This window comes from Empidonax traillii, unplaced genomic scaffold (genome assembly GCF_003031625.1).
Source record: "Empidonax traillii isolate 1590-97213 ecotype Southwest subspecies unplaced genomic scaffold, ASM303162v1 scaffold182:size1009393, whole genome shotgun sequence".
NCBI classification, from domain to species: Eukaryota; Metazoa; Chordata; class Aves; order Passeriformes; family Tyrannidae; genus Empidonax; species Empidonax traillii.
Genome location: NW_020955375.1, coordinates 503706 through 525518, shown reverse-complemented (window position 1 = coordinate 525518; position 21813 = coordinate 503706). Strand labels below are relative to the sequence as shown.

General features: G+C 62.7%; 4 protein-coding genes across 4 annotated transcripts; 3 read left to right on the top strand and 1 right to left on the bottom strand.

The window, feature by feature from the left end:
• The first annotated feature begins 4271 nt into the window (after nucleotides 1–4271).
• On the top strand, nucleotides 4272–11660 carry GRM2 (glutamate metabotropic receptor 2). Its single transcript, XM_027886224.1, has 5 exons — nucleotides 4272–4890; nucleotides 6424–7261; nucleotides 7967–9030; nucleotides 9905–10079; nucleotides 10616–11660. Exons 1-5 carry the CDS (start codon nucleotides 4432–4434, stop codon nucleotides 10687–10689), a joined length of 2610 nt encoding a protein of 869 aa, XP_027742025.1. The 5' UTR covers nucleotides 4272–4431; the 3' UTR covers nucleotides 10690–11660.
• RRP9 (ribosomal RNA processing 9, U3 small nucleolar RNA binding protein) lies at nucleotides 11623–15136 on the bottom strand. The gene is made up of 15 exons (XM_027886217.1): nucleotides 15056–15136; nucleotides 14846–14928; nucleotides 14652–14767; nucleotides 14496–14572; nucleotides 14343–14384; nucleotides 14056–14182; nucleotides 13689–13813; nucleotides 13368–13460; nucleotides 13164–13264; nucleotides 12911–13045; nucleotides 12690–12752; nucleotides 12467–12612; nucleotides 12295–12374; nucleotides 12079–12152; nucleotides 11623–11986 (listed from the first exon to the last, which is right to left on the bottom strand). The coding sequence occupies exons 1-15, from the start codon at nucleotides 15134–15136 to the stop codon at nucleotides 11881–11883; spliced, it is 1449 nt and encodes a 482-aa protein (XP_027742018.1). The 3' UTR covers nucleotides 11623–11880.
• Nucleotides 15137–16425: 1289 nt separating this feature from the next.
• Nucleotides 16426–18842, top strand: NAA80 (N(alpha)-acetyltransferase 80, NatH catalytic subunit). The gene is made up of 2 exons (XM_027886216.1): nucleotides 16426–16549; nucleotides 18055–18842. The coding sequence occupies exons 1-2, from the start codon at nucleotides 16426–16428 to the stop codon at nucleotides 18774–18776; spliced, it is 846 nt and encodes a 281-aa protein (XP_027742017.1). The 3' UTR covers nucleotides 18777–18842.
• Nucleotides 18843–19953: 1111 nt separating this feature from the next.
• HYAL3 (hyaluronidase 3) lies at nucleotides 19954–21674 on the top strand. The gene is made up of 3 exons (XM_027886213.1): nucleotides 19954–20874; nucleotides 20983–21072; nucleotides 21226–21674. Exons 1-3 carry the CDS (start codon nucleotides 19984–19986, stop codon nucleotides 21577–21579), a joined length of 1335 nt encoding a protein of 444 aa, XP_027742014.1. The 5' UTR covers nucleotides 19954–19983; the 3' UTR covers nucleotides 21580–21674.
• Nucleotides 21675–21813: the final 139 nt, after the last annotated feature.

The window sequence follows — 21813 nt, the reverse complement described above, 5'->3', positions numbered from 1 at the left end:
GACAGCAGATCCCAGTGCTGCTGGTCCCCTAACCCTGCTGAAGATGGGGGCCAAGGAGGCTTTGCCATCATCCTCGGGACATCGGCAGCACTGAAGCGGCAGCCGGGACATTGCAGCCAGTGCCAAGGTGTGTGTGAGGCTGGTGCCAGGTCCCATCTGCTGGGGGAGAGGTGGGACCATGGCAGGGCCAGCATCCCTTGGCACAGCACATCCCCTGTCCTCCCCACCTCTCTGTACCCCCTGCCCTGCAGTGACAAGGTTGCCCAGCCCAGGCATCCTCCTGTCCGCAGTGTCCTGCTCTGTCTGTGCTAACAGTCTTGAAAGGAGACAGGTTGGTGGGATCTGGGGTCCCTGCTGCTGTGGGACTCCTGAGTGAGATGCCCCAGAAACACTCCTGTCCCCTGTGTCATTCCCTGTCTCATTCTTGTCCCTTAGTCACAGAGCTCTCCAGGACACCTGGGCTGCCAGCAAAGGGACAAGCAGGATCCTGGGCAGCTGAATGGCTCTAGAAGGAGTTTGGTAAGTGGTGGAGACCTGGAAAGCTAAACCTTGCCAGTGCCTCTGTCTTTGGATGGTCCAAATCCTTCCCCATCTTGATGCTTGGAATGATGGTGAGTGCTGGGGACTGTGTGGAGTGTAGGGGGGCAGTGGGGTGATGCTTAGCCCCTGGGCTCCTCCTAAGGGCTTGAGGAGAGGGGACAGGCCAGGCAAGGAAGGAACAGCGCCTGAGGCACCAACTTGTGGCTGTAGAGCTTGAACTGCGGCTGGAACCCTTCTTACTGGGCTGGCAGTGAGCTGGGGGCTCTGAGGCCAGGGGAGCAGGTGCTGAACTGTGCCCTGCCACGTCTGCCAGGATGCAGAGCAGATCCTGCCTGCTCTGGCCCTGTCCTGCCTCGGCCCAGCTTGGATCTGATCATCCCTTGCCTGCATCTAGCCATGCCTGTGTCTTGCCTGGATCTGGCTGTGCCCTGCCTTCTTTGACCATGTCCTGCCTGTGCTCTAGCTCAGTGTGGCCAACCCTTGCCTGGATCTGGCTGTCTTGCCCGTGTTCAGCCTTCTCTGGCCATGTCCTGTTCCCTCCCTGCCCTCCCTGTGTCCAAACCGTGCCCTGCTCGGACCCGACCATCTGCCCCCAGCTTTGCCCCAGCCCCGCCTGTGTCCTGCCCGGCCCTGCCGGTGCCGGGGCGAGCGGAGGGCAAGCGAGACGGCCCCGAGGGTGCCGCTGCCTGCCGGGCCGGACCGGGGCCGGGCCGGGGCGGGGGCTGGGGCCGGGCCGGGCGAGGGGCGGAGCGGCTCCGCTCGGTTGGGGCTGGCGGAGTGTCAGAGGCGGTGGCGGCGGGAGGCGGCGGCAGCCGCAGCTCCGAGGCAGCCGCGGCACCGGCACCGGTTCCAGCTCCGGCTCCTGGCACATCCCCTTAGGTAAGGGCTGCGGTCCCACCCCGGCTCTCCCGTCCCCTTGGCCCCGCCGTTCCTCTGCGGCGCTCCGCCGCCTCCAGAGCCCCGGTGCCCGCGGCAGAGCGGCACCGCGACCGGCGATCCCCCGCAGCCGTCGGGGCCGCGGCACGGCGGGGCTCGGCGAACGGTGCCCGATTCCGGGGCTCTCGGAGCCGCGGGAGCGGAGCGGAGCCCGGGCACCGGCACCGGCTCCGGAGGGTCGGGTGTGCGGGCGGTCCGGGTGGCACCGGGGCCGCTCCCGCCGCTCCCCGCTGCCCGGCGCACGACGCGAGGCTCCGGGAGAAGGTCTTGGGGGGTCTCCGTTCCTCCCGTGCCCCGGCAACGCCGAGCCCGCAATAGGAACCCAGCAGGACCCGCCACCGCAGCCCCCGGCAGGGATTGCCCGCCGGCACCGGGGCAGGGAAGCGGGGTGACAGCCCGGCACGGCGGGGACAGACCACCCTGGCCCCTGCTGTTCCCTCTGGTCTCCCCTCCGGGTGTCCGTGCAGGGGAGAGCAGTGGCGTTGCGGGGGGCTGTGTTCGTGCCCGGGTAGCCGGACCTCGGGACGCGTTTGGGACAGGATGTGGGGCGGCAGCCGTGGCGGGGGGCGCAGGGGGAGCGCCCCGGGAAGGCGCCTCGGCCCCGCGGGGCACCGGGGCTGGCAGCCCGTGGAGCAAGGGGGAGGTGGGGGGTCCTGGTAGAGCTCAGCGACGGTGGGACCTCTGGGATCCCCATGGGAGGTGACATTCCCCCTGCGCCCCCGCAGCGCTGCCGCTCTCGCACACGCCCCAGGTCTCACCCACTCCCAGAGGCGCTGCTGGTATCGGAGGGGGTCAGGGCTCCTAGAAGAGAGTGGGAAGCGCTCAGGGCACGGAGGAGTCACGACCCCCTCTCACCCACCCCACTCGTGACGCGTTTGGAAGGGGAGGCTGCCCGCAGTCTGCAGGAGCTTCCCGCCGTACTGTGGCCGTCGGGATGGACTTGGCTCTGCCCTGCCTGATGCTTCACCTCCCCAGATGTTCTGCAGAGGTTCCCGCGGGCTGTCCCCTCGGCATTATGCCAGCCCAGCTGAGCAGCTGCGGGAATGGCGGCAGCCCTGCTCACACATCCATCAGGGTAGGTGACGGTTTGCCCTTCAGAGGAGCTTGGCCTGAAGGTGCCTTTCATGTGGAAGGTCCTGCCAGCTGCCCCAGAAGAGCTGGACCACAAGGACCTGGGCTCCTGGTGCCACCGGACCCCTGTGTCAGGCTCAACCTGCTGGCAATGGGCTCCATCAATAATCCAAGTGTCTGTGCCCTCTTTCCTGCTTTAGGAAACCCTGGGTCCTTTAAAAGCGTGCACTGTCTGAAATAAGGCAGGGACTCTTCCTTACCTGTTCCCCAAACTCCTTCAAATTGACAGGTCAGGTAGTAGATGTCCCGAGTCAGCTGGGGGCTTGTCACTAGCAGGCAGCACCCAGGGACAGGCACTTTGGGGCATGGAGGAGAAGGTCTGCATGTGTCTCACCACCTCACCCTGTTACATCCTGTGCCACACTGCTGCCCACATCCCCCTGGGCATCACCAGCAGCTCCGGCTGCTTACCAGAGGGCTTCTCCAGCACAGTCATTACCTGTCCAGGAGCAGCACAGGGGCTCTGCTCCTGCTGGGGGAGAGCAGCCTCAGTACTGGCTGTGGGGATCTTCGGGAGGGGGGCAGCACTCTGCAGCATCACCCTCCAACCCTGTGTGCCCCCACGAGCTCTGCTGAGCTGTGGGCGAGCCCTGGGTCCCACCACAGCACTGGCAGCTTCCCATACCAGAGCAGCCTGAGGCTTCTGGGCTGCCAAGGGGTCTCCTTCTCCCATGGCCCCTGAAACACCAGCCCTTTGGGATTTCAGCAGTCAGCTTCAAATGGGAAACAAATCTCTCCTGTGATTTGGGAAAAGACAACAGATCTCCGAGGGGACTGCATCTCCTGCCAAAACAAGGCCTGCCTGCTGCAAAAGCCTTTGATTCCCCCGTGCCTCTGTGCTTTCTGCAGAGGGAGTCAGCAAACCTGGCTCTTACTTTTACTGAAATCTCTGAATTTAGTATACGGGGAAGGAAGGGGCGGTGGTGAGAGAACAGACTCTGAAGCACCGCGACTGCCAGAACCCTGCATGTTGATGGGGGAGGATGAAGCCAGTGGCGAGTCCCTGCTCTGGCCCTGGTGTCACGGGCAACCCTGGGGGCAGCAGCAGGGTGGGTGGGCTCCATGGTTATGGGGGGGATTAAAATCGTGTGGGTGCTGGGTGCTACAGGCATGGTGAGCTTGTGGCCGGCTGCTTTTGGCAGCGCTTTTGGCTGGAGGTTGGGAGATGTCGGCTCCCCTGATGCTGCTCTGTGGGTCAGGGGCTCAGCTTGGAGCCGGCTTTGGTTCTACAAACCCAGCCTGGGCTCCCTGTGCCAACTGACATCCCTTGGCTCTTTCTCCCTCCTTGGTATTTTAGGGCTGGCAAGCTACCCCCTGGCAGGCTGCTCTGCCCGGTGCTGTCAGAGGGGCCAGCTCTGTGCCCACCCCCCTGCCAGTTCATCCCTGCGAGTGCTGTGGGGAGACTGGTGCCTGCGCCCCTCCTTGTCCCCTGGGATTTCTGTCACTTGTGTGTGTACTGGGGATCCCATGTCACTGTGGGAGCTATTGCATCTGTTCACCTCACCCTTCTGCAGGTGGCTCCTTCCTAAGGGCACCCCAGGTGGGGGGCACAGGCAGGCTCATGCCCTTGCCCGTCCGTGCAGCACTGACACTACCCCTGGGGATGGTCCCTGTCTCGCCCTACAGCCCACAGACCCAGTAGCTTTTCTTTTGCTTTTCCAGGTGACGAGGGTTCTGCCGAGGTGGTACAACCCCTCTCTCAGTGACACCACGCCGCGCCACCCCCCGCCACCCAATGCCTGGGGACTACCTTCCCTTGCCTTGAAGGGTGGCAGCAGGTGACACGGGGTGGCGCAGGTCACCTGGCCGGTGCCAGCACACCCCATGGCGGTCCCCTTGGCCGCCTGGCTGTGGCTGATGCACCTGGCCACCTGCCTGGCTGCAGGGCATGGCTTGGCTGGCAAGAAGGAGATCAGCATGGATGGGGACCTGGTGATCGGAGGCCTCTTCCCCGTCCACGAGAAAGGAGTGGGGAGCGAAGACTGTGGCAAGATTAATGAACACCGGGGCATCCAGCGCCTGGAGGCCATGCTCTTCGCCCTGGACGAGATCAACAAGGACAGGAGCATCCTGCCGGGGGTGAAGCTGGGTGCCCACATCCTCGACACCTGCTCCAAGGACACCTATGCCCTGGAGCAGTCCTTAGACTTTGTCCGCGCTTCCCTCACCAAGGTGGACGGCTCCGAGCACATCTGCCCTGATGGCTCCTACGCTGTCCACGATGACGTGCCCACTGCCATCACCGGCGTCATCGGGGGCTCCTACAGTGACGTTTCCATCCAGGTACTGCCCAGGAATCCCAGCTGCAGGAAACCCCCCACCCTCCATAAGCCATGGGACCCAAGCCTGTCCCACGTGGGGGTGGTGCATGTCTCATGGCACAGCTCCTCAGCCCAGGATGATCTTGATGCTCATGTCTCTGCTGTGGCAGGCAGAGCAGCACTGTGCCCCCTGCCCCTCAAAATCCAGCCTGCGATGTGCAGCTGGCTGCAAGGGATGTGCACATCTGAGCAGCTCAGTCATAGGGCTGCTTGGCCAGGGCAGGGTGGGCACAGGGGGACATTGCCCTGTGATGCCCTGGCAACAGGCACCTCAAGCCTTGGACCTGGCTGTCACCCTGGATGAGGTGCAGCTCAGTCCCCAAAAGCACAGCTCTGTGGCCCCAGAGGCTGGCTTTGGCACGGAGAAGAGCATCCCCCAAGGATGGAGCAGCCAGCAGGCCCAGCTGGGTCCTGGGGGTGACCACTGAGCTGCAGGCCCGCTGAGACCTAACGAGTCCCCAGCATGTGTCAGACTATGTCTCCTAGTCCCCAGGGTCCCTGTATCCCCCAACCACAAGGCAGGGGAAGCTGGGGTTGGATAATGGAGGCAGCATCCTGGTCCTGCCCACCTGGCCGTATGTCCCTTCCCTTGCTGGGAACCCTGTGTGCCCACAGCAAAGGGCACTCTCTGAGCCCTGGACAGGCAGGTGGCAGCAGGGGCAGAGTGTGGGCTGGCTGGGGAGCATGGGGGTCACTGGGGGGGCATGGCGGGCTGGCAGCTCCCATGTGTGGTGCAGACTGGCAATGGCATTGCTGTGCTCGGGAACCTTCTTGCCGTTAGGGGACATTGTTGTTGAGATCATTTGTCCACGTTAATTAAGCCGTATCTCTTGCCTGGGGAGCAGTGAGATGTGGGATGGCTCTGCAGCCCAGCCAGCACACCCGAGCCCCCCTTGCTGCCCCCAGAGCCTGGGTTTTAACAGCCTCATTAGCAAGGCTTTTTCCCCCTTTGAAGCTAACGAGGGCTTCTGCCAAGCGCTGGAAGGTGCCAGTCCTGCTGGGGCTCCTAATATCGGATGCACAGGCTGCAGTCTCCTGACCCAGCTCTGCAGCATCCCCCAGCCTGGGTGGGGGGTACTACTCCAGCCTCCAGCCCTCAGAACCATTCCCACCCTGTGCTGTGGGGCTGTCAGGCATCCTGGCTTTCTCCTTGCCTACATGCATCTCCCACAGGTCACCCACAGCAGAGTTTCTGCTTTTGCCACAAGTTTATTTGTCCTCTCCACAGACCCAGATTTCAGAGGAGAGTGTTTGAAATACTTAAAAAAAAAAAAAAAAAAAAACCGAGAAATGAGCATGTCTGAGAGCTCAGGCACTCTGTGAATGTGCCATCCATTCTTCTTCTCTGGTCCCTCCACACACCAGCACCAGGTTGGGGTGGGTTGCTCATCAGCCCCGTGGTTGTGCAACACTGGATGTTGGGCAGTGGTCCTCCAGTGGGAATGTCTCTTGCTGGGCTCCATCTTCAGGCACTCACCTCTCCTCCTCCTCTCAGGTGGCCAACCTGCTGAGACTCTTCCAGATCCCACAGATCAGCTATGCCTCCACCAGTGCCAAGCTCAGTGACAAGTCCCGCTATGACTACTTCGCCCGCACCGTCCCGCCAGACTTCTACCAAGCCAAAGCCATGGCGGAGATCCTCCGCTTCTTCAACTGGACCTACGTCTCCACCGTGGCCTCGGAGGGTGACTATGGGGAGACGGGGATTGAGGCCTTTGAGCAAGAAGCCCGCATGAGAAACATCTGCATCGCTACCTCGGAGAAGGTGGGGCGCTCCATGAACAAGAAGACCTACGACGGGGTGGTCCGGGCTCTGCTGCAGAAGCCCAATGCCAGAGTGGTCGTGCTCTTCACCCGAAGTGAAGATGCCCGGGAGTTGCTGGCAGCTGCCCAGAGAGCCAATGTGTCCTTCATGTGGGTGGCCAGCGATGGGTGGGGAGCCCTGGAGAGCGTGGTGGCTGGGAGCGAAGCGGTGGCAGAGGGAGCCATCACCATCGAGTTGGCAGCCTACCCCATTAAGGAATTTGCTGCCTATTTCCTTAACCTCCACCCCTACAATAACAGCCGAAATCCCTGGTTTCGGGAGTTTTGGGAACAGAGATTTAAGTGCAGCTTCCACACGCCAGACTGTAGCCGGTATTCCCTCAAGACAGGCAAGTTTGAGCCAGAGTCCAAGATCACGTTTGTGGTCAATGCAGTCTATGCCATGGCTCACTCACTCCACAACATGCACCGGGCACTGTGCCCCAACGACACCAAGCTCTGTGATGCCATGAAACCCGTCAATGGCAAGAGGTTCTACAAGGACTTTATTCTCAATGTTAATTTTGATGGTGAGTCGAAGGTGGAGATGGGGTTTGGCTGCCAAACTGGAAAGGGATGGGTGGTGGGACGGGAAAGATGGAGACCCAAATTTGACCCAAGACCCTCCAATTCCTCCAGCCTGCCCACATGCAGGGACCTGTGTGCCATGGGCTGTGGTTGTCCCAGGGTGGCAACAGCCCATCATCTTTGGGCCTTGTGACCCCAGTGGGGACATATGTGGAGAAGCTGGTGAGCAATTCCATCCTGCTACAGCTGGATGGGACCTGCTCCACAAAGAGCCTTTCCTTGGAGCATTCGCTTGCAAGTGTTATGATTTATTCACATTTCAGGGATTAAACTGAAGGGATACCCTTGATCAGGGACTCACATATTTTGGGGTGGATTAGAAACATGTCCTCCATGACTTGGACTGAGCTTGGCTATTCAGGTGTCACTGAGCACCTTGCAGGGTGCACAATTCCCCTCCTTGCCCCTGCAGAGCTGGCTGGGGCTGACGGGCTCTCAGGCAGGTGGGGAGGTAGTTCTCCACCTTTGCTTTCCTGCTCCTAACGTGTGCACAGGCAGCAAGGATGGGAGTGAAGGCAAGAAACAGATTGGACGTTGAACTGTGGCTATGGTGGGCTGTGACCCTTTGAAGGAGCCCTGCCTCCAGGCTGGGAGCAAGTGCTCTCCTGCTCCATGGCAGTGACAGTCTCCCCTTGTCTTCCCTCCAGCTCCTTTCAGGCCAGCAGACACAGAGAGCGTTGTTCGATTTGACCGCTATGGTGATGGGATCGGCCGCTACAACATCTTCAACTATCACTATGTGGACGGGCGGTATCGGTACCAGAAAGTGGGCTACTGGGCAGAGGGGCTCATCCTCGACACCAGCCTCATCCCATGGGCTGAGACCTCCGTCCCTGTGTCTCAGTGCAGTGACCCCTGCAAAAAGAATGAGATCAAGAGCATGCAGCCCGGAGACATTTGCTGCTGGATCTGCATCCCCTGCCAGCCCTACGAGTACTTGCTGGATGAGTTCACCTGCATGGACTGTGGTCTTGGCTACTGGCCCAACGAGACTCTGAATGGCTGCTATGAGCTGCCCCAAGAGTACATCCGCTGGAAAGATGTCTGGGCAATTGGTCCCGTCACTATCTCTTGTCTGGGCTTTATCTCCACCCTCTTCGTTATCGGAGTCTTCGTGAAGAATAATGACACCCCCATTGTGAAGGCCTCCGGCCGGGAACTGTGTTACATCCTCCTGACCGGGGTCCTCATGTGCTACAGCATGACCTTCATCTTCATCGCGAAGCCCTCCACTGAGGTGTGCACGCTGCGGCGCCTGGGGCTGGGCACGTCCTTTGCCGTCTGCTACTCAGCCCTCCTGACCAAAACAAACCGCATCGCCAGGATCTTCAGTGGCGTGAAGGAGGGGGTCCAGCGCCCCCGGTTCATAAGCCCCACGTCGCAGGTGGTCATCTGCATGGCCCTCATCTCTTGCCAGCTCATCATCGTCATCATCTGGCTGCTGGTGGAGACCCCCGGCACAGGCAAGGAGACTGAGCCTGACAAGAGGTACATCGTCACTCTCAAGTGCAACAACCGCGACTCCAACATGCTCATTTCACTCACCTACAATGTCCTCTTGATTGTCCTCTGCACGGTCTACGCCTTCAAGACACGGAAATGCCCCGAAAACTTCAACGAGGCCAAGTTCATTGGGTTCACCATGTACACGACCTGCATCATCTGGCTGGCCTTCCTGCCCATCTTCTACGTGACCTCCAGCGACTACCGTGTAAGAGCCTGTGCTTTGGGGGGGCTCTAATAGGGCTTGATCTAAGTGGTCCTGGAGATTTTGGCCCCGTGGCGTTTGTGGGCCTGGGAAGGGTCTTCATTCATGCATCTCTGCACTGATGGTCACCTCTGCACTGGGGCCTTCAGGACCAGGTGAAAGATCCTGAAAAGGATCTTTCCTGCGGCTGAGGGCTCAATGAGTCCTGGAGATCCACTCTCTTCTCCCGTGCTAGGGTGAGGATGGGAAATGGCCTTGAGACCTCCAGAGACCCCCTCAGCCTGATCATGGAGGAGTAATGTGTCATCCTTCAGCCTTGTGACATGAAAGCATGAGTCATTGGCTCATCCAGTTATCTCGCCCCAGGCCATGAATGCCAGCCCCAGGGCCAGCATGATCCCTGGGGAGCCAGGCAGTGCCAGGGACTGAAGAGCACAAGATGCACCCTGCAGCACCTCAGGCTTCCTGGCAGGGCAACCAAACATGTTTCTGACAGGCCTTGAGGACTCAGTAGGGGCAGCTACAGTCATGGGCTTCCAGAAAGGATTTGCATCCTCCAGAGGGAGTGGGCACTGGAGTGGGGGGTCATGGGCTCTGCCCCCAGGCACTGCACCAAAGCAGCACATGGGCAGGGCTGAGATGCCGCTCAGGGTGTACCTGCTTTGCAGGGGTGACGTGATCACATAAGGGCATTCCCCATCTTCTGCCCATGAGTCTGATGGAGGGATGTGGTGTGGCGTGAGGTGGGATGTCCCTGCAGGGTGGAGTCTGTGCCCAGTGGGGCTGGCCAGTGCCACAGTGAAGGCTTCATCCTGCCCTCCTTGGGGCAGAGGGCTGGTGGGTGGAGCACCTGATGCCCCCCCCACCCTGTCTCTAGGTCCAGACCACCACCATGTGCATCTCGGTGAGCCTCAGCGGCACCGTGGTCCTTGGCTGCCTCTTCACCCCCAAGCTCCACATCATACTCTTCCAGCCGCAGAAGAACGTGGCCAGTCACCGCGTGGGCACCGCTCGGTTCAGTGTGGCAGCCGCCAGCTCCAGCCAGTCCCAAGGTGAGCGGAGTGGGACTGGAGAAGGGCTGGGGGGACAGCATCCCCTTCCTGGTGGGGGGATGTGTGTGGGAGTACCCCAACATGGGCTCCCGAGTTGGAGGGTGGGGTAGGGCCTGATGGGAAATGGGGAGGATGGAGGATACTGTGTCCCCCGTGGCCCTCCCCTGTCCCGTGTCCCAGTGCATCATCTCCCGCAACAGCACAGCTGCCAGATGGGTATTGCTCCTGGGGGCATGTCATTGCTCTGAGTGAATGTGGCCACCACCAGCACCCTCCACCCCAGCCCCAGGGGGACATGGCCACTTCAGGCAACCTCCACCCCAAGCCAGGGGATTCGGCTGCCCCCAAGTGCCTGGCACCATCCCAGGAACCCTCCACTCCACCCCCAGGAGCTATGGCTACCCCTGGGCACCTTTCATCAGCTGGGGGGTGAAATGGTATCCATATCCTGGATATACATAGTCCACTGCAGTGGGGTGCTGTGAGGTGCTGCAGCCAGACCCCAACCCACCCCTGACTGCTGCTTTCCTGGCCAGGCTCAGCCTCGCAGTACGTGCCCACGGTGTGCAATGGTCGCGAGGTGGTGGACTCCACAACGTCGTCCTTGTGAAGGATGGGGGAGCCAGGCCGTGGTGCTGCCACACGGCACCCCTGCTGCCTCCCCAGGGACAGCAGTGCCCACGGCATGGCCCGACCAGGTGCCCAATGCAGTTGGGAGGCTCAGGCCCTGCCCCAGCACGAGCTACACATCCCACGTGTCGGGTCACGGTATGTGTCACCCTTCCCTTGCACTGAGCCACGTTACATGTCCTCTGCACCCTGCACTGAGCCATGGTGAACATCCCCATACCCTGCACTGAGCCACAGCGCATGTCCCTCTGCATCACCTGCACTGAGCCATTGTGCACTGCCACCCCCCTGCACTGAGCCATGGTGAATGCCCCTCTGTCCCTAGCACTGAGCCGCAGTGCACATTGCACGCACCTTGCACCGAGCTGTGCTGTGCACCCCCCATTCCCTGCACTGACCGTGGCACAAATACCCCCTTCTTGTCCATTGCACAGAGCCCTGGTGCACGAGGTGACTCCCCCACGCTAAGCCACGTTCCAACTCTCGCTTTTCTTGTGCCAAACCATGCCGTACCTCATCTCCCTCCACACCGGCACGCACTGCCCTCGCCCCATCGCCCACCGCGTTTTCCCTGTCACCCTTTTCCAAGCTGTGTTCCACGTCACCCTTTTCCTGGCGCTTTGCAGTTTCACTTTTCCTCCTGGTTTTGGTCCCAGCAGGGCTGCCAAGCATGGCTGGGCTGGGCCCAAGCCCCCCATCGCTCCCCTCGCTGTGCGTGGCACTTCTCACCCCTTTGTGGGAGGTGGGGCAGGAACAGGGGCAGGTGAACTCCCACTGGCCCCCAGCCCCTGCAGATCCCAGGGGGGGCTGTTGGAGGCTCAGGGCGAGTAACGGGGTCCAGGTATTTGAGCCCAACCACGTTTTTAAGAGTAGATTTTTTCTGTGAGCAAGAGTGTGACTATTTTTTTTTTTGTAATTTATGTAAATAAAGTGGTTTTGGTGGGTTTTTTTTTACAAAATGGACTGTTCCAGAGCTCAGGTCCAGCTGAACCTGAGGGACGGGGACAGACCCTCGCAGAGGGTAGAGCCACATCACAACACGGGGGAAGGCTGTGCGACACCCCCTACCTTCCATCCTGCCAACCCCAAGGGGCCTGGCTGCACCAAGGGTGCACCAAGGTGCAGCTTCAGGGACAGAATATCCTGCTCCAGCGGCTCCAGGACCGAGGGACTAGGAGCTGCCAGGGGACTCGGGGCCAGAGGCTGTGGCCCTCTGTTTAAGGGGGATGATGCAGATGCTGTTTTTGGCTTCTTTGATTCTCCACCACCGTCCAAGCCTGTGGATGAGAGAGATGAGGACTACCCTTCAGCAATCACAGGAGGAAAGGGGGCTGCACCCCCAGGCAGTGCCAGGGAGGGGGGTCAGTACCGGTGCTCTTGCCCAATGCCAGCCACCAGGAAGTCACCAGATGACGAGAACTTGAGGCTGTTGACAAAACCCACCTGGAGGGGACAGGGCAGAGTGAAGGGACAGGGCAGGTTAAGGGGATCCCACAACCTCCTCCTGCTGTCTAGGGAGGGGAGACCCTGCAGTGAGACCCTCCAGCCCAGCTCCAGAATTCCCAGCCTGCCCATCCATCCATACCAAGGGGATGTCCCAGAGGTGCTCCAGCTTCCGAAATCCCTCACCACACTTCCAGAGCTTCACGCTGGCGCTGTGGGAGCCTGGGGCAGAGACAGGAGACTGTCATGCACCCCGACACAGGGATGGGAGCAGGACACACCTCCCCCACACCCCCAAAGTGGGTGCCACATACCTGTAGCCAAGAGGTCGCTGTTGCGTAGGGCGGCCACTGCTGAGATCCAGTAGGGCTGCTCCAGGCCCTGGGCGTCCTGCACGCCGTGCGCCTGCCGAGCCAGTGCCAGCGGCTTCTTCTTCGTCAGCCCCCACAGGGCTAAAGACCTGACGGGGAGGTGAGGGGTGAGGGGGCTGAAGGGGTACCCTGCCCATCTCAGGCACTGCCCCAGCCCTGTGCTCACCCATCATCAGCACCAGACACCATGTGCTCCTCATTGATGAGCTGGATACAGTCGATGGAGCCCCTGTGAAGAGAAGGGGCAACTGCCAGCAGTTACAAGTGTGCTTTGGGATCCTGTTCAGGAGACACGGGCTCACCAGGGTATCAGCATTCCCAGGGTGCTCCCTGAGTGGCTTGGCAGGGCACGCCTGCCCACAGCCCCCTCTCCCACCCCAGACCTACTGATGCCCAGAAAACACGAGCTGTGTCTCCTCAGGGATCTTCCAGAGCCGCACGGTGCCGTCCCGTCCCCCGGCCGTCACACAGCACTCCCGGCTCAGGCTGTCCAGCCCTGTGATGACGTCCTGGTGCCCGAACCTGGAGGAGAAGATGGCAAAGAAATGTGGCAAGCATGGTCCTCTGCCCCCTCACCTTGCGTCCCCCAGGGGTGCTGGCACACCCTTCGCAGAGTCAGTGGGATTCCCCCCAGCCTTACAGGGTCTCCACATAGGCGTTCTCTGCCACATTCCAGACCTTGACGCAGCGGTCGTGGGAAGCGCTGTACAACTGGTGCGTCCCTTTGCGGAAGGACAGGCCCTGCAGGCAGATGAACAGACACGGCAGAACAGTGAGGGAGGGGCACCAGGGAGGACAGGGCTGCCCAGCCCCACAGGCACCGCGCCCGATGCCCCTGACTCACCGAGACAGCGTCACGGTGCCCTGTGAAGATGTGCAGGCGCTTGCAGGTGGCTGTGTCCCAGATCATGATCAGCTTGTTCCTGTCTCCCGTGGCCTGGCAGACAGAAGGGGATATGCCCAAGACCTGCCTTTCAGGGACCCACAGCCCATCCCACCCTCCACCCCACGTGCTTTCGGGCAGTCCCGGGAACCCATCCTTAAATCTGTAGGGGGTAGGGGCTACCTTAACTGGGCAAGGCACATCTGGGCATGGGACACAACACTCAGTACCCTTGGGAGGAGACTCAGTCCCCATGGCCACCTCTGTCCCCTGTCCCCGTACCAGGTACTTGCCATCCGATGAGATGGCCATGCAGAGGATTTGGGATGCATGTCCCATGTGCCGCTCCTCTGTGCCCTTCTTTCCCCCGGGCACCACGCATAGCCTCTTCCCGCTGTCCACTTCCCCTGTGGGAAAGGCATGGCCACCATCACCCTCTGGGAACCTCCCACCACTCCCAAAAGTGCGAACGAGCCTCCCACAAAACCCAAAGCCACTCCCGAAAGTGCCAATGAGCCTTCCATAGATCCCAAAACAATGCATATTCCCGGAGTGGCCAAGGGCTAAGTCACTGCCACAGGCACCCACAGCCCTGATGCTGCGGGGTCCCCTGGGGAACAGCCAGTTGCAGCCCCAGGTGAACACTTGCATTTGATGAGGGAGCCGTCCTTGGAAGCAGAAAAGATGAACCTGTCATCGGGAGAGACGACCAGGCAGGTGACAGGCAGCTGGTGTCCCCGCAGCACACGGATGCTGGCTGGATCCGGAGGCTGCACCTGCAGGGAGAGTGGGATGTGAGCTGGGCTGCCCCGGCCCCTTCTCCAGGCTTGGGAGTACCCCAGCACGGCACCGTGGGCGGGAGAAGGGCCATGGGGTGCTGGCCATGCCCGAGTGTCGCCCAAAGCTGGCACTTACGGTCCGGCACCGGGCACTTACATCTTTGGCGACCAGGCGCTGCAGCCGGCCCTTCTGCTCGAGCTAGGGGAGAAGTGAGAGGCTCAGCGGAGGCGGCCCCAGCCCCGGTCCCGCGGGAGGGGGACAGAACCCGCCACCGGGACCGCGGGGCTGTGCCCGCCCCCTCCCGCTCACCACGTCCTCCTTCAGCCGGTCGCCGATGAGATCCGCCGGCTGGGTTTCCTCCTCCTCCTCCTCCGCCCGCTCCTCCTCTGCGGCGGGACAGTGCGTGAGAACCGGGCCCAACACCCGAGCTGCCCCGCTGGAGCACCGGGGCCGAACGGCACTCACCGAGCTGACGGAGCTCCTCCAGGTACTGCTTGGCCAGGCGCAGCTTCTTCTCCTGCGGCGTCTCCTCCAGCTCCTCCTCCGCCGCCGCCTCTCTTCGCCGCCGGCCCAGCGACAGGCTGCGGGGACACGCGTGCGTGAGCACCCCCGGCACCGCCACCCTCCCGGTACCGGCCCCTCCCCGGCGCAACCCTTACCTCTCTGTCTCGGAGTCGCTGGACACCTCCTCGTCGGCGGGCCGCCCGGCCGCCGCCCGCGGTCTCCCCTGGGCGTTTGGGACCTGCGGGACCGGGCGATCAACGCGGGAACGGGCACGGCCAAACGCGCGACGGCGGCCACCCCGCCAGGGCAGTCCCTGCTCGCCCTGCTCCCTCCCTCCCTCCCTCCCTCCCCGAGCCATCTCTCACCGCCAGGCGCGGCCGCCGCCGTCCCGAGGCCCCACGCGGGGCCTTGGCCCTCCTGCCGCTCGCCGCCGCCGCCGCCGCCATGCTGCCGGGACACGTGGGGCCGCCCGCCGCCCGCCGGCACCGGGCCCCGCCCCCGGCAGCGCCCATTGGCTGTAGGCGGCCCGGCTCCGCCTCTCATTGGCCCTCCTGGTCCCGGATCATCGCCTTCCCGACCCTCTCCCCGCCCCTGTCACTCAGGGATGACGCTCCGCCCCCTCAGAATAAGCTCACGCCCCCTGTCCTTAGCCCCGCCCATAGGGATATAAGCCCCGCCCCTGCCGCGGGGACGGCCGCGCGTGTCGGGGACCCGCATCCCGAGCCCGGTTGTCACACCCCGGCCCTCCCCGCTATGCCCCCCATGGCTCCTCGGGCCCTGCCTCGCAGACCCCCTTGCAGCTGGTGGCCCCCAGACCCAGAGTCATCGTGGCAGTGACACAGTGGGGCTGCTTCCCGAGCCATCGTCAACACCTTCTGCCTCCCAGGGACCCTCAACTAGGGGAGCACGGCCTCTGGTCCCGTCCCATGTACTTCGAGGGGTCTCAGGGCCCCATCCTTGGCTGTAATGGGATAGTTCCTCTCTGTCTGGGACAGGGGATGCTCTTAAGAGCTAAAATCTGCTTTTGGGAAGAAACTTTATTTTGCACAATCAGCTTCTTTTTTTCTTGGCACTAGTAGAGGCAGGGAAGAACAGTGGGAATGCCCTGTACTGGTTTCTGTAAGGCGACAGGCTTAGGGAGGGAGCAGCTCTCCAGCTGCTCTCTGGAGGATTCTGGCTGAGGTCTCTTCTTTCTGCCAGACTTTGGGAAGAGCAGATGCCCCAACCTGCAGAACATCCTAGGGCTCAGACTGCTGCTTCCTTGTACCCTAGTGGAGTCCTTGCTGGAGAAGCTTACTGAGCAGCAGAGATGCCACCACCACCACCATCAGGGACACAGTGGCAGTGCTCAGGGCCTGTCCCAGCCTGTGCAGGTAGATGCACCAGCTGGGGAGTGATGCTGTTCCCAGGCTCAGCATCCCAGGACATATAAGGAAAGCCAATCTCTCTGACTGGAAGGCTGTTGAGGCAACAAAGTTTTGGCCTTGGTGGCTCCAGGCTGCTGCGGAGCTGTTGCCCAGGCTGAGGCTGCAGGAACCCATGCCAGGGGCAGTGTGGAGGGAGATGGGTGGGCAAGGGACCCACCACCCCATCCATCCAGGCAGCAGGAGCAGAAAGGCAGCAGTGGGAAGGGAGGGGGTCCCTGCCTGGCGACTCTGCAAGCTGGACTTCAGGGGGACACATCTGAAGGGTCCAGTGCCCGCACTGCACTACGCAAAGGGAATTCGGGAGCGGGATGCGGGGAATTCGGGAGCGGGATGCGGGGCGGGCGGTGTGTCCTCCGGCCGCCCGGGGGCGCGCGGGGCGGGCCGGTCCGGGCGGGGCGCGGGAAGTGACGGCGGCGGCGGGGCCGGAGAGCGGTACGGGCGGGACCGGGCGGGACCAGGGCACGGCGGGGAGGGGGAACGGGACGGAATAGGGGCCCGGGGGCGGGGCAGGGACGGGGCAGCGGTGGGTCAGTGCTGGGGTCTATAATGGGACCAGTGATGGGCCAGTGGTGGGGTCAGTAGTGGGATCACTGATAGGCCAGTGGTGGGACAATTATGGGGTCCATAATGTGTCAGTGCTGGGTCAGTGCTGGGGTCAGCGATGGATCAGTGGTGGGTCAGCGATGGCCAGCGGTGGTGGTCAGTGGTGGGGTGGGTACCGTGTGTTCAGGAGGTGCAGCCCTGAGGTGGGGGCAGCGATCAGCTGCGTGAAGCCGTTTCTGTTTGTGCACCATGTGTGGGTGCCGAGTGGTTTGGAGCGAGGGGGGGGTGCAGGCAGGATGAGTGTCCCGTGTCAGGGTGCAGGGTGGGGAAGTGTGGGTGCCGTGGGGCCCTGGACAGGCGTGTCGTTCACACCAGGGAAGCAGAACCAGGCTCTGTGGTTGGTCATGAGCCTGAGCTGCTTCCTGCCGTGCTGCTGCGCAGGCACCGAGGGCGCAGGAGCCAGCAGAGCGGGCAGGGTGAGTGTGGGCAGGTTAAGTGTGGACAGGGTGAGTGTGAGCAGCGGGAGTGTGAGCAGGGTGAGAGTGAGGAGGGGGAGCAAGAGCAGGGTGGGTGGGAGCAGGGCGAGAGTGAGCAGGGTAAGCACAGGGAAGGTGGGTGCAGGCAGGGTGAGTGGCTGGCAGGTGCTCTTGGGGTCCTGGTGTGTGTTTGCTGGGTGGATAAAAGGAAACCATCACCCACCCAGGGTGCCAGTGGGGTCTTGGGGTGCTGTCTGGCCTCTCAAGGGGTCATTGCAGGCTGAGCTGGAAGTCAGAGGTCTCAGAGCTAGGGGAGTGACTGGGAGGCACCCTGAGGGTGTGGGGGGGCAAGCCCAAGCTCTCCCTCCCCTAGAGGGGAAGTGGAGCAGTTTGCTCAACCCCATTTTATAAACTGGTGTGGTGCTTCCTCCTGCCTTCTGCCTGTGGCTTCTCCTTCGCAATGGGAACAGCCACCAGGCTGGGAGAGGGGTCCCCACCACATGGTGGTTGTGGTAGCGGTTTTCTGACCCTTCAGAGGCTGTCAGGGCCCCCTGGAAGCACCATGCTGGGGACACATGTGGTGAGCTGGCTGGTCTGACAGGTGCCCAGGTGGCAGGAGCTAGTGGCAGAGATGGAGAGGGGGAAAGGCCAGCACTGTGTCTCCTGCCCCTCCGCTGGTTTGGCAGTGCCAGACCTGCCTGCAAGTCTCAAGGCACAGATTCCTGGAGCTGGCACCACATGCCACCTCCCTGTCATGGATCTGTTGTTTGACCTTGGACCTGCCACTAACCCCCATGAACTGATCTGTCTGCACTGCTGGGGAACTGCACCTGCACTGGGGCCAGTGCTGGGCTGGGGGGACACACACGGTCTGTCCCTTACTGCCTCTAAACTGTGGCCTGCTTGGTTTCCTATCAGTGAGAAGAATGGGCTCAGTGTCAGAGGAGCTCAGCTTGGTCCCCCTGCACCAGAGGCCGGAGCTGCTGGAAGCCTGTGCCGAGCTGCTGGGCGAGGAGTGGGGGAAGAGCCGGGCATCGCGGCTCCACACGCTCCAGCGCTCCTCGGACGCCTTTCCTGTCTGCCTGCTGCTGCTGCGGAGCCGACACCCCACTGAGATCCCTGGCCCCCGGGAGGGTCCCTGCCAGCTCGTGGGCCATGTCCGACTCTCCCGCGTGGTCGGCCGTCCCCGTGACCTCTTCGTGGAGAGCGTGGTGGTGGCCCGGGCACTGCGGGGCCAGGGCTACGGGCGGCGGCTGATGGAGGCCACCGAGCGGTGGGCTCGGGCCCAGGGGTTTGGCTGCCTGCACCTCACCACCCACGACAAGCAGCATTTCTATGCCCACCTGGGCTACGTCCTGGGTGAGCCGGTGCAGAGCGTGGCCTTCCTCAGCCCCGCCATATCCTCTGAGGTGCTGCGGCTCTTCTCCGCCCCTCCTGGTGCTACCATCACCATCAGGCCAAGGGTACCTTCTGCCCCTCCGCCTCCCCTCCCACCCCTCGCTGTCCCACCACCACCCCCTCCACCGACTGTGATCTGGGCGAGGGGTGTCCTGGCTGAGAACAGCAAGCAGAGCCTTCTGGAAACCCCCCACCGAGATGCCAAAGGGCTCCCCATCTTCTGGATGAAGAAGGACATCTGAGGGGCCGGGGCCCCAAGACGGTGATTAAAAGCAGTGCAGGCAGGAGCTGCCTGCTGTGGCGCTGCCTGACTGCCTGCCATTCTTCAGGGCTGGCACCAGCTCCCCCAGCCTCCCTCGTTCACTCTGGTTCCATTGCTGGGTGGGTCCCCACACCCTGCCCTGCTTGGGCACACTGACTCCACTCCCACCTGGCCCCCGGCTCGCCTGGCCATGGCTCTGGGACCACCAGCGTGGTGGGGAGCCAGGCCCAGTCTAGGCTGTGGGGTTGGGACTGATCTCAGGAGCACCACCCAGTCCCACCAGTGTCTCCTCCACTCAGGGGGATCACTGAAGGGCAGCTGGGGCTGATGGTGTGTGGTGGTCTCCAGCGGAGCTGCTGCTCTTGCCACTGAGCAGCCCTGGGTAAACCAAGGCACGCTATGGTTGGAAGGGCACCATGGGAGTAGGGCATGGCAGTGGGGCTGCAGGGTCGGGTCCCTGCACTGCACGGTGAGGGGGGCAGGTGGCCAAGCCCCCCCTGCCCTGAGGCAGCCATCGTCAGTGAGAGCCAGGGAACGGGAAGGTCAGGGAGAGTGTCCGGCCTCACGCGGGGGATTAGCACTGCCCTTGCTGCATCACGCGGCCCCCGGGCCCGTCCGCTGCCTAATCCCCTCGTCCCGGGCAGCTGGCCAGCACTGGGCATGGGCACCAGCCCCCTCTGGTTCTGCCTGGGCTGTGAGGGACTCAACTGCACCTTTGGCTCCACCATGCCTCTTGTAGGGCTTGGTCCCTCAGTAGGGCACCCAGCTGGGCAAGGTGCTGTGGTGAAATGGGGAGGAGGGCATCATGGTGCCCCCACTACAGGCAGGACTGGGAGCCAGCAAGGAAATGGAGGCACTAGTGTCTGTGGCTTGCAGTGCCATTCCAGAGCTGTACCATGGCTGTGGCAGGCAGGGGCTCAATACCAGGGTGCAGTAGGCAGAGGTGCCCACTGCCAGTGCTGAGGCTGGAGGGGTCTGAAACCCACAAGTTTACCAAGTCCTGTGGGGTTTTTGGGTGGGCAGCATGTGCCTGTGGGGCACGTGGCACCTGTGGCTGATTCTAGCCCACCCCATACCAGGGTGGCAGTGCCAGCACAGCTGGGGTGCCCCCTGTGCCCCACAGCCTCACCGCCACTGCTTTTGTTTTCCCACAGGGTGCTGGCCCCACAGGCAGACGGCGAGGTGGGATGGTGCTGGTGCTGTGGATGTGCCTGGCACTGGGCACCACCAGTGGGGAGAGCCCAGCACCCGAGCCCCTGTCAGGCGGCCAGCCCTTTGCCGTGGTGTGGAACATTCCCACTGGGCGCTGCCAGCACCACTTTGGCGTGGCGCTACCTCTCAGTGACTATGGCATCGTGGAGAACCAGGGCGGCCACTTCAGGGGCCAGAACATCACCATCTTCTACAAGAACAAGTTTGGGCTGTACCCCTACCTGTCACAGCAGGGTGTCCCCCGCAATGGGGGCATCCCCCAGTGTGTCCCTCTTGGCGCCCACCTCTCCAGGGTGGCTGAGGACATCCACCTCCTCCTGCGCCCTGCTTTCCGTGGCTTGGCCGTGGTGGACTGGGAGGAGTGGAGGCCCCTCTGGGCCCAAAACTGGGGGACCAAAAAGATATACCGGGCAGCCTCAGAGCAGTGGGTGCGGGACCGGCACGGCATCCTGCCAGCACGGCGGCGGCTCCGGCTGGCCCGGCGGGAGTTTGAGCAGGCGGCGCAGGCTCTGATGGAAGAGACGCTTCTGCTGGGCCAGACCCTGCGCCCAGGGGGGCTTTGGGGTTTCTACCGCTTCCCTGACTGCCTCAATGGAAACTGGGCCAAGGAGGCCAACTACACTGGGCAGTGTCAGCCGGCAGAGGTGCAGCGCAACAACCGGCTGGGCTGGCTCTGGGCTGCCTCTACAGCCCTCTACCCCAGCATCTACCTGCCACCAGCACTGCCGCCTGCCCTGCGCCACCGCTACGTCCACCACCGGGTGCGCGAGGCCCTGCGCGTGGCCGCCTTCGGAGCCCGTGGCCTCCTGCCCGTGATCGCCTACTCTCGCCTCTCCTTCCGCCGCTCGCCCCAGTTCCTGGAGTTGGTAAGCACCGTGGGGCCAGAGTTGGTAGTGTGTGTGCCAGGGGGTTCTGTGTGGCACAGGGACGCAGCCTGTGCCTCCCCAGCCTGGTCACATCTCTGTTCCTGGCAGGCTGACCTGGTGCACACCATCGGGGAGAGCGCAGCGCTGGGAGCAGCTGGACTTGTGCTCTGGGGAGACATGTCCTATTCCCGCTCAGCTGTGAGTACAGCCCTGCACTGCACTGGAGCAGTGGTGGGCAGCAGGAGGTGGCATGGGACATACGGGATGGTCACATCCTTGATGCCTGCTGCGGAGGGGCGGCCATAGGGTCTCCAGTGCTGGAGCGAGTTCTCACTGGTGCTTCCTCCCCAGGAGAGCTGTGCCAGCCTGCGCCACTACCTCGTTTCCACCCTGGGCCCCTATGTGGCCAACGTGATGGCAGCAGCCCGAGAGTGCAGCTACAGGCAGTGCCACGGACACGGGCGCTGCGTGCGCCGGCAGCCCCACGACCTGGGCAGCCTCCTGCACCTCGGCCCCGGTGCCGGCCCACCGGCTGCTTTCCGCTGCCACTGCTACCGCGGCTGGGTGGGCGAGGGCTGTGCTCAGCGGGTCCGGCCTGGCCCTGCTGCCTCCTGCCTGGTGCCCACCCACACTCACAGCCTTTATGGACGTAAGGACCTCCCGCCCTCCGACACCTGCCCGCCACAGGGCACATGGGGCTGGTGACCCGGGCAGGGGACCGCCACGGTCCCCTGCCCTGGCAGCACTGCTGCTGGCACTTCTTAACGGTCTCATTAACTTAAATAAATCCTCGTGGCAGAGCTGGCATGGTCCTTGTGGGCAAAGCTGGGGCAGGGGGGGTGTCTGTGGTGCACCCAGGCTGGGTACAGTTGCCATTGCTACTGAGAGATGGCACAGACCCCAGTTTGGCTCTGGATGTGTCCAAGGGGGCCTCAGTGT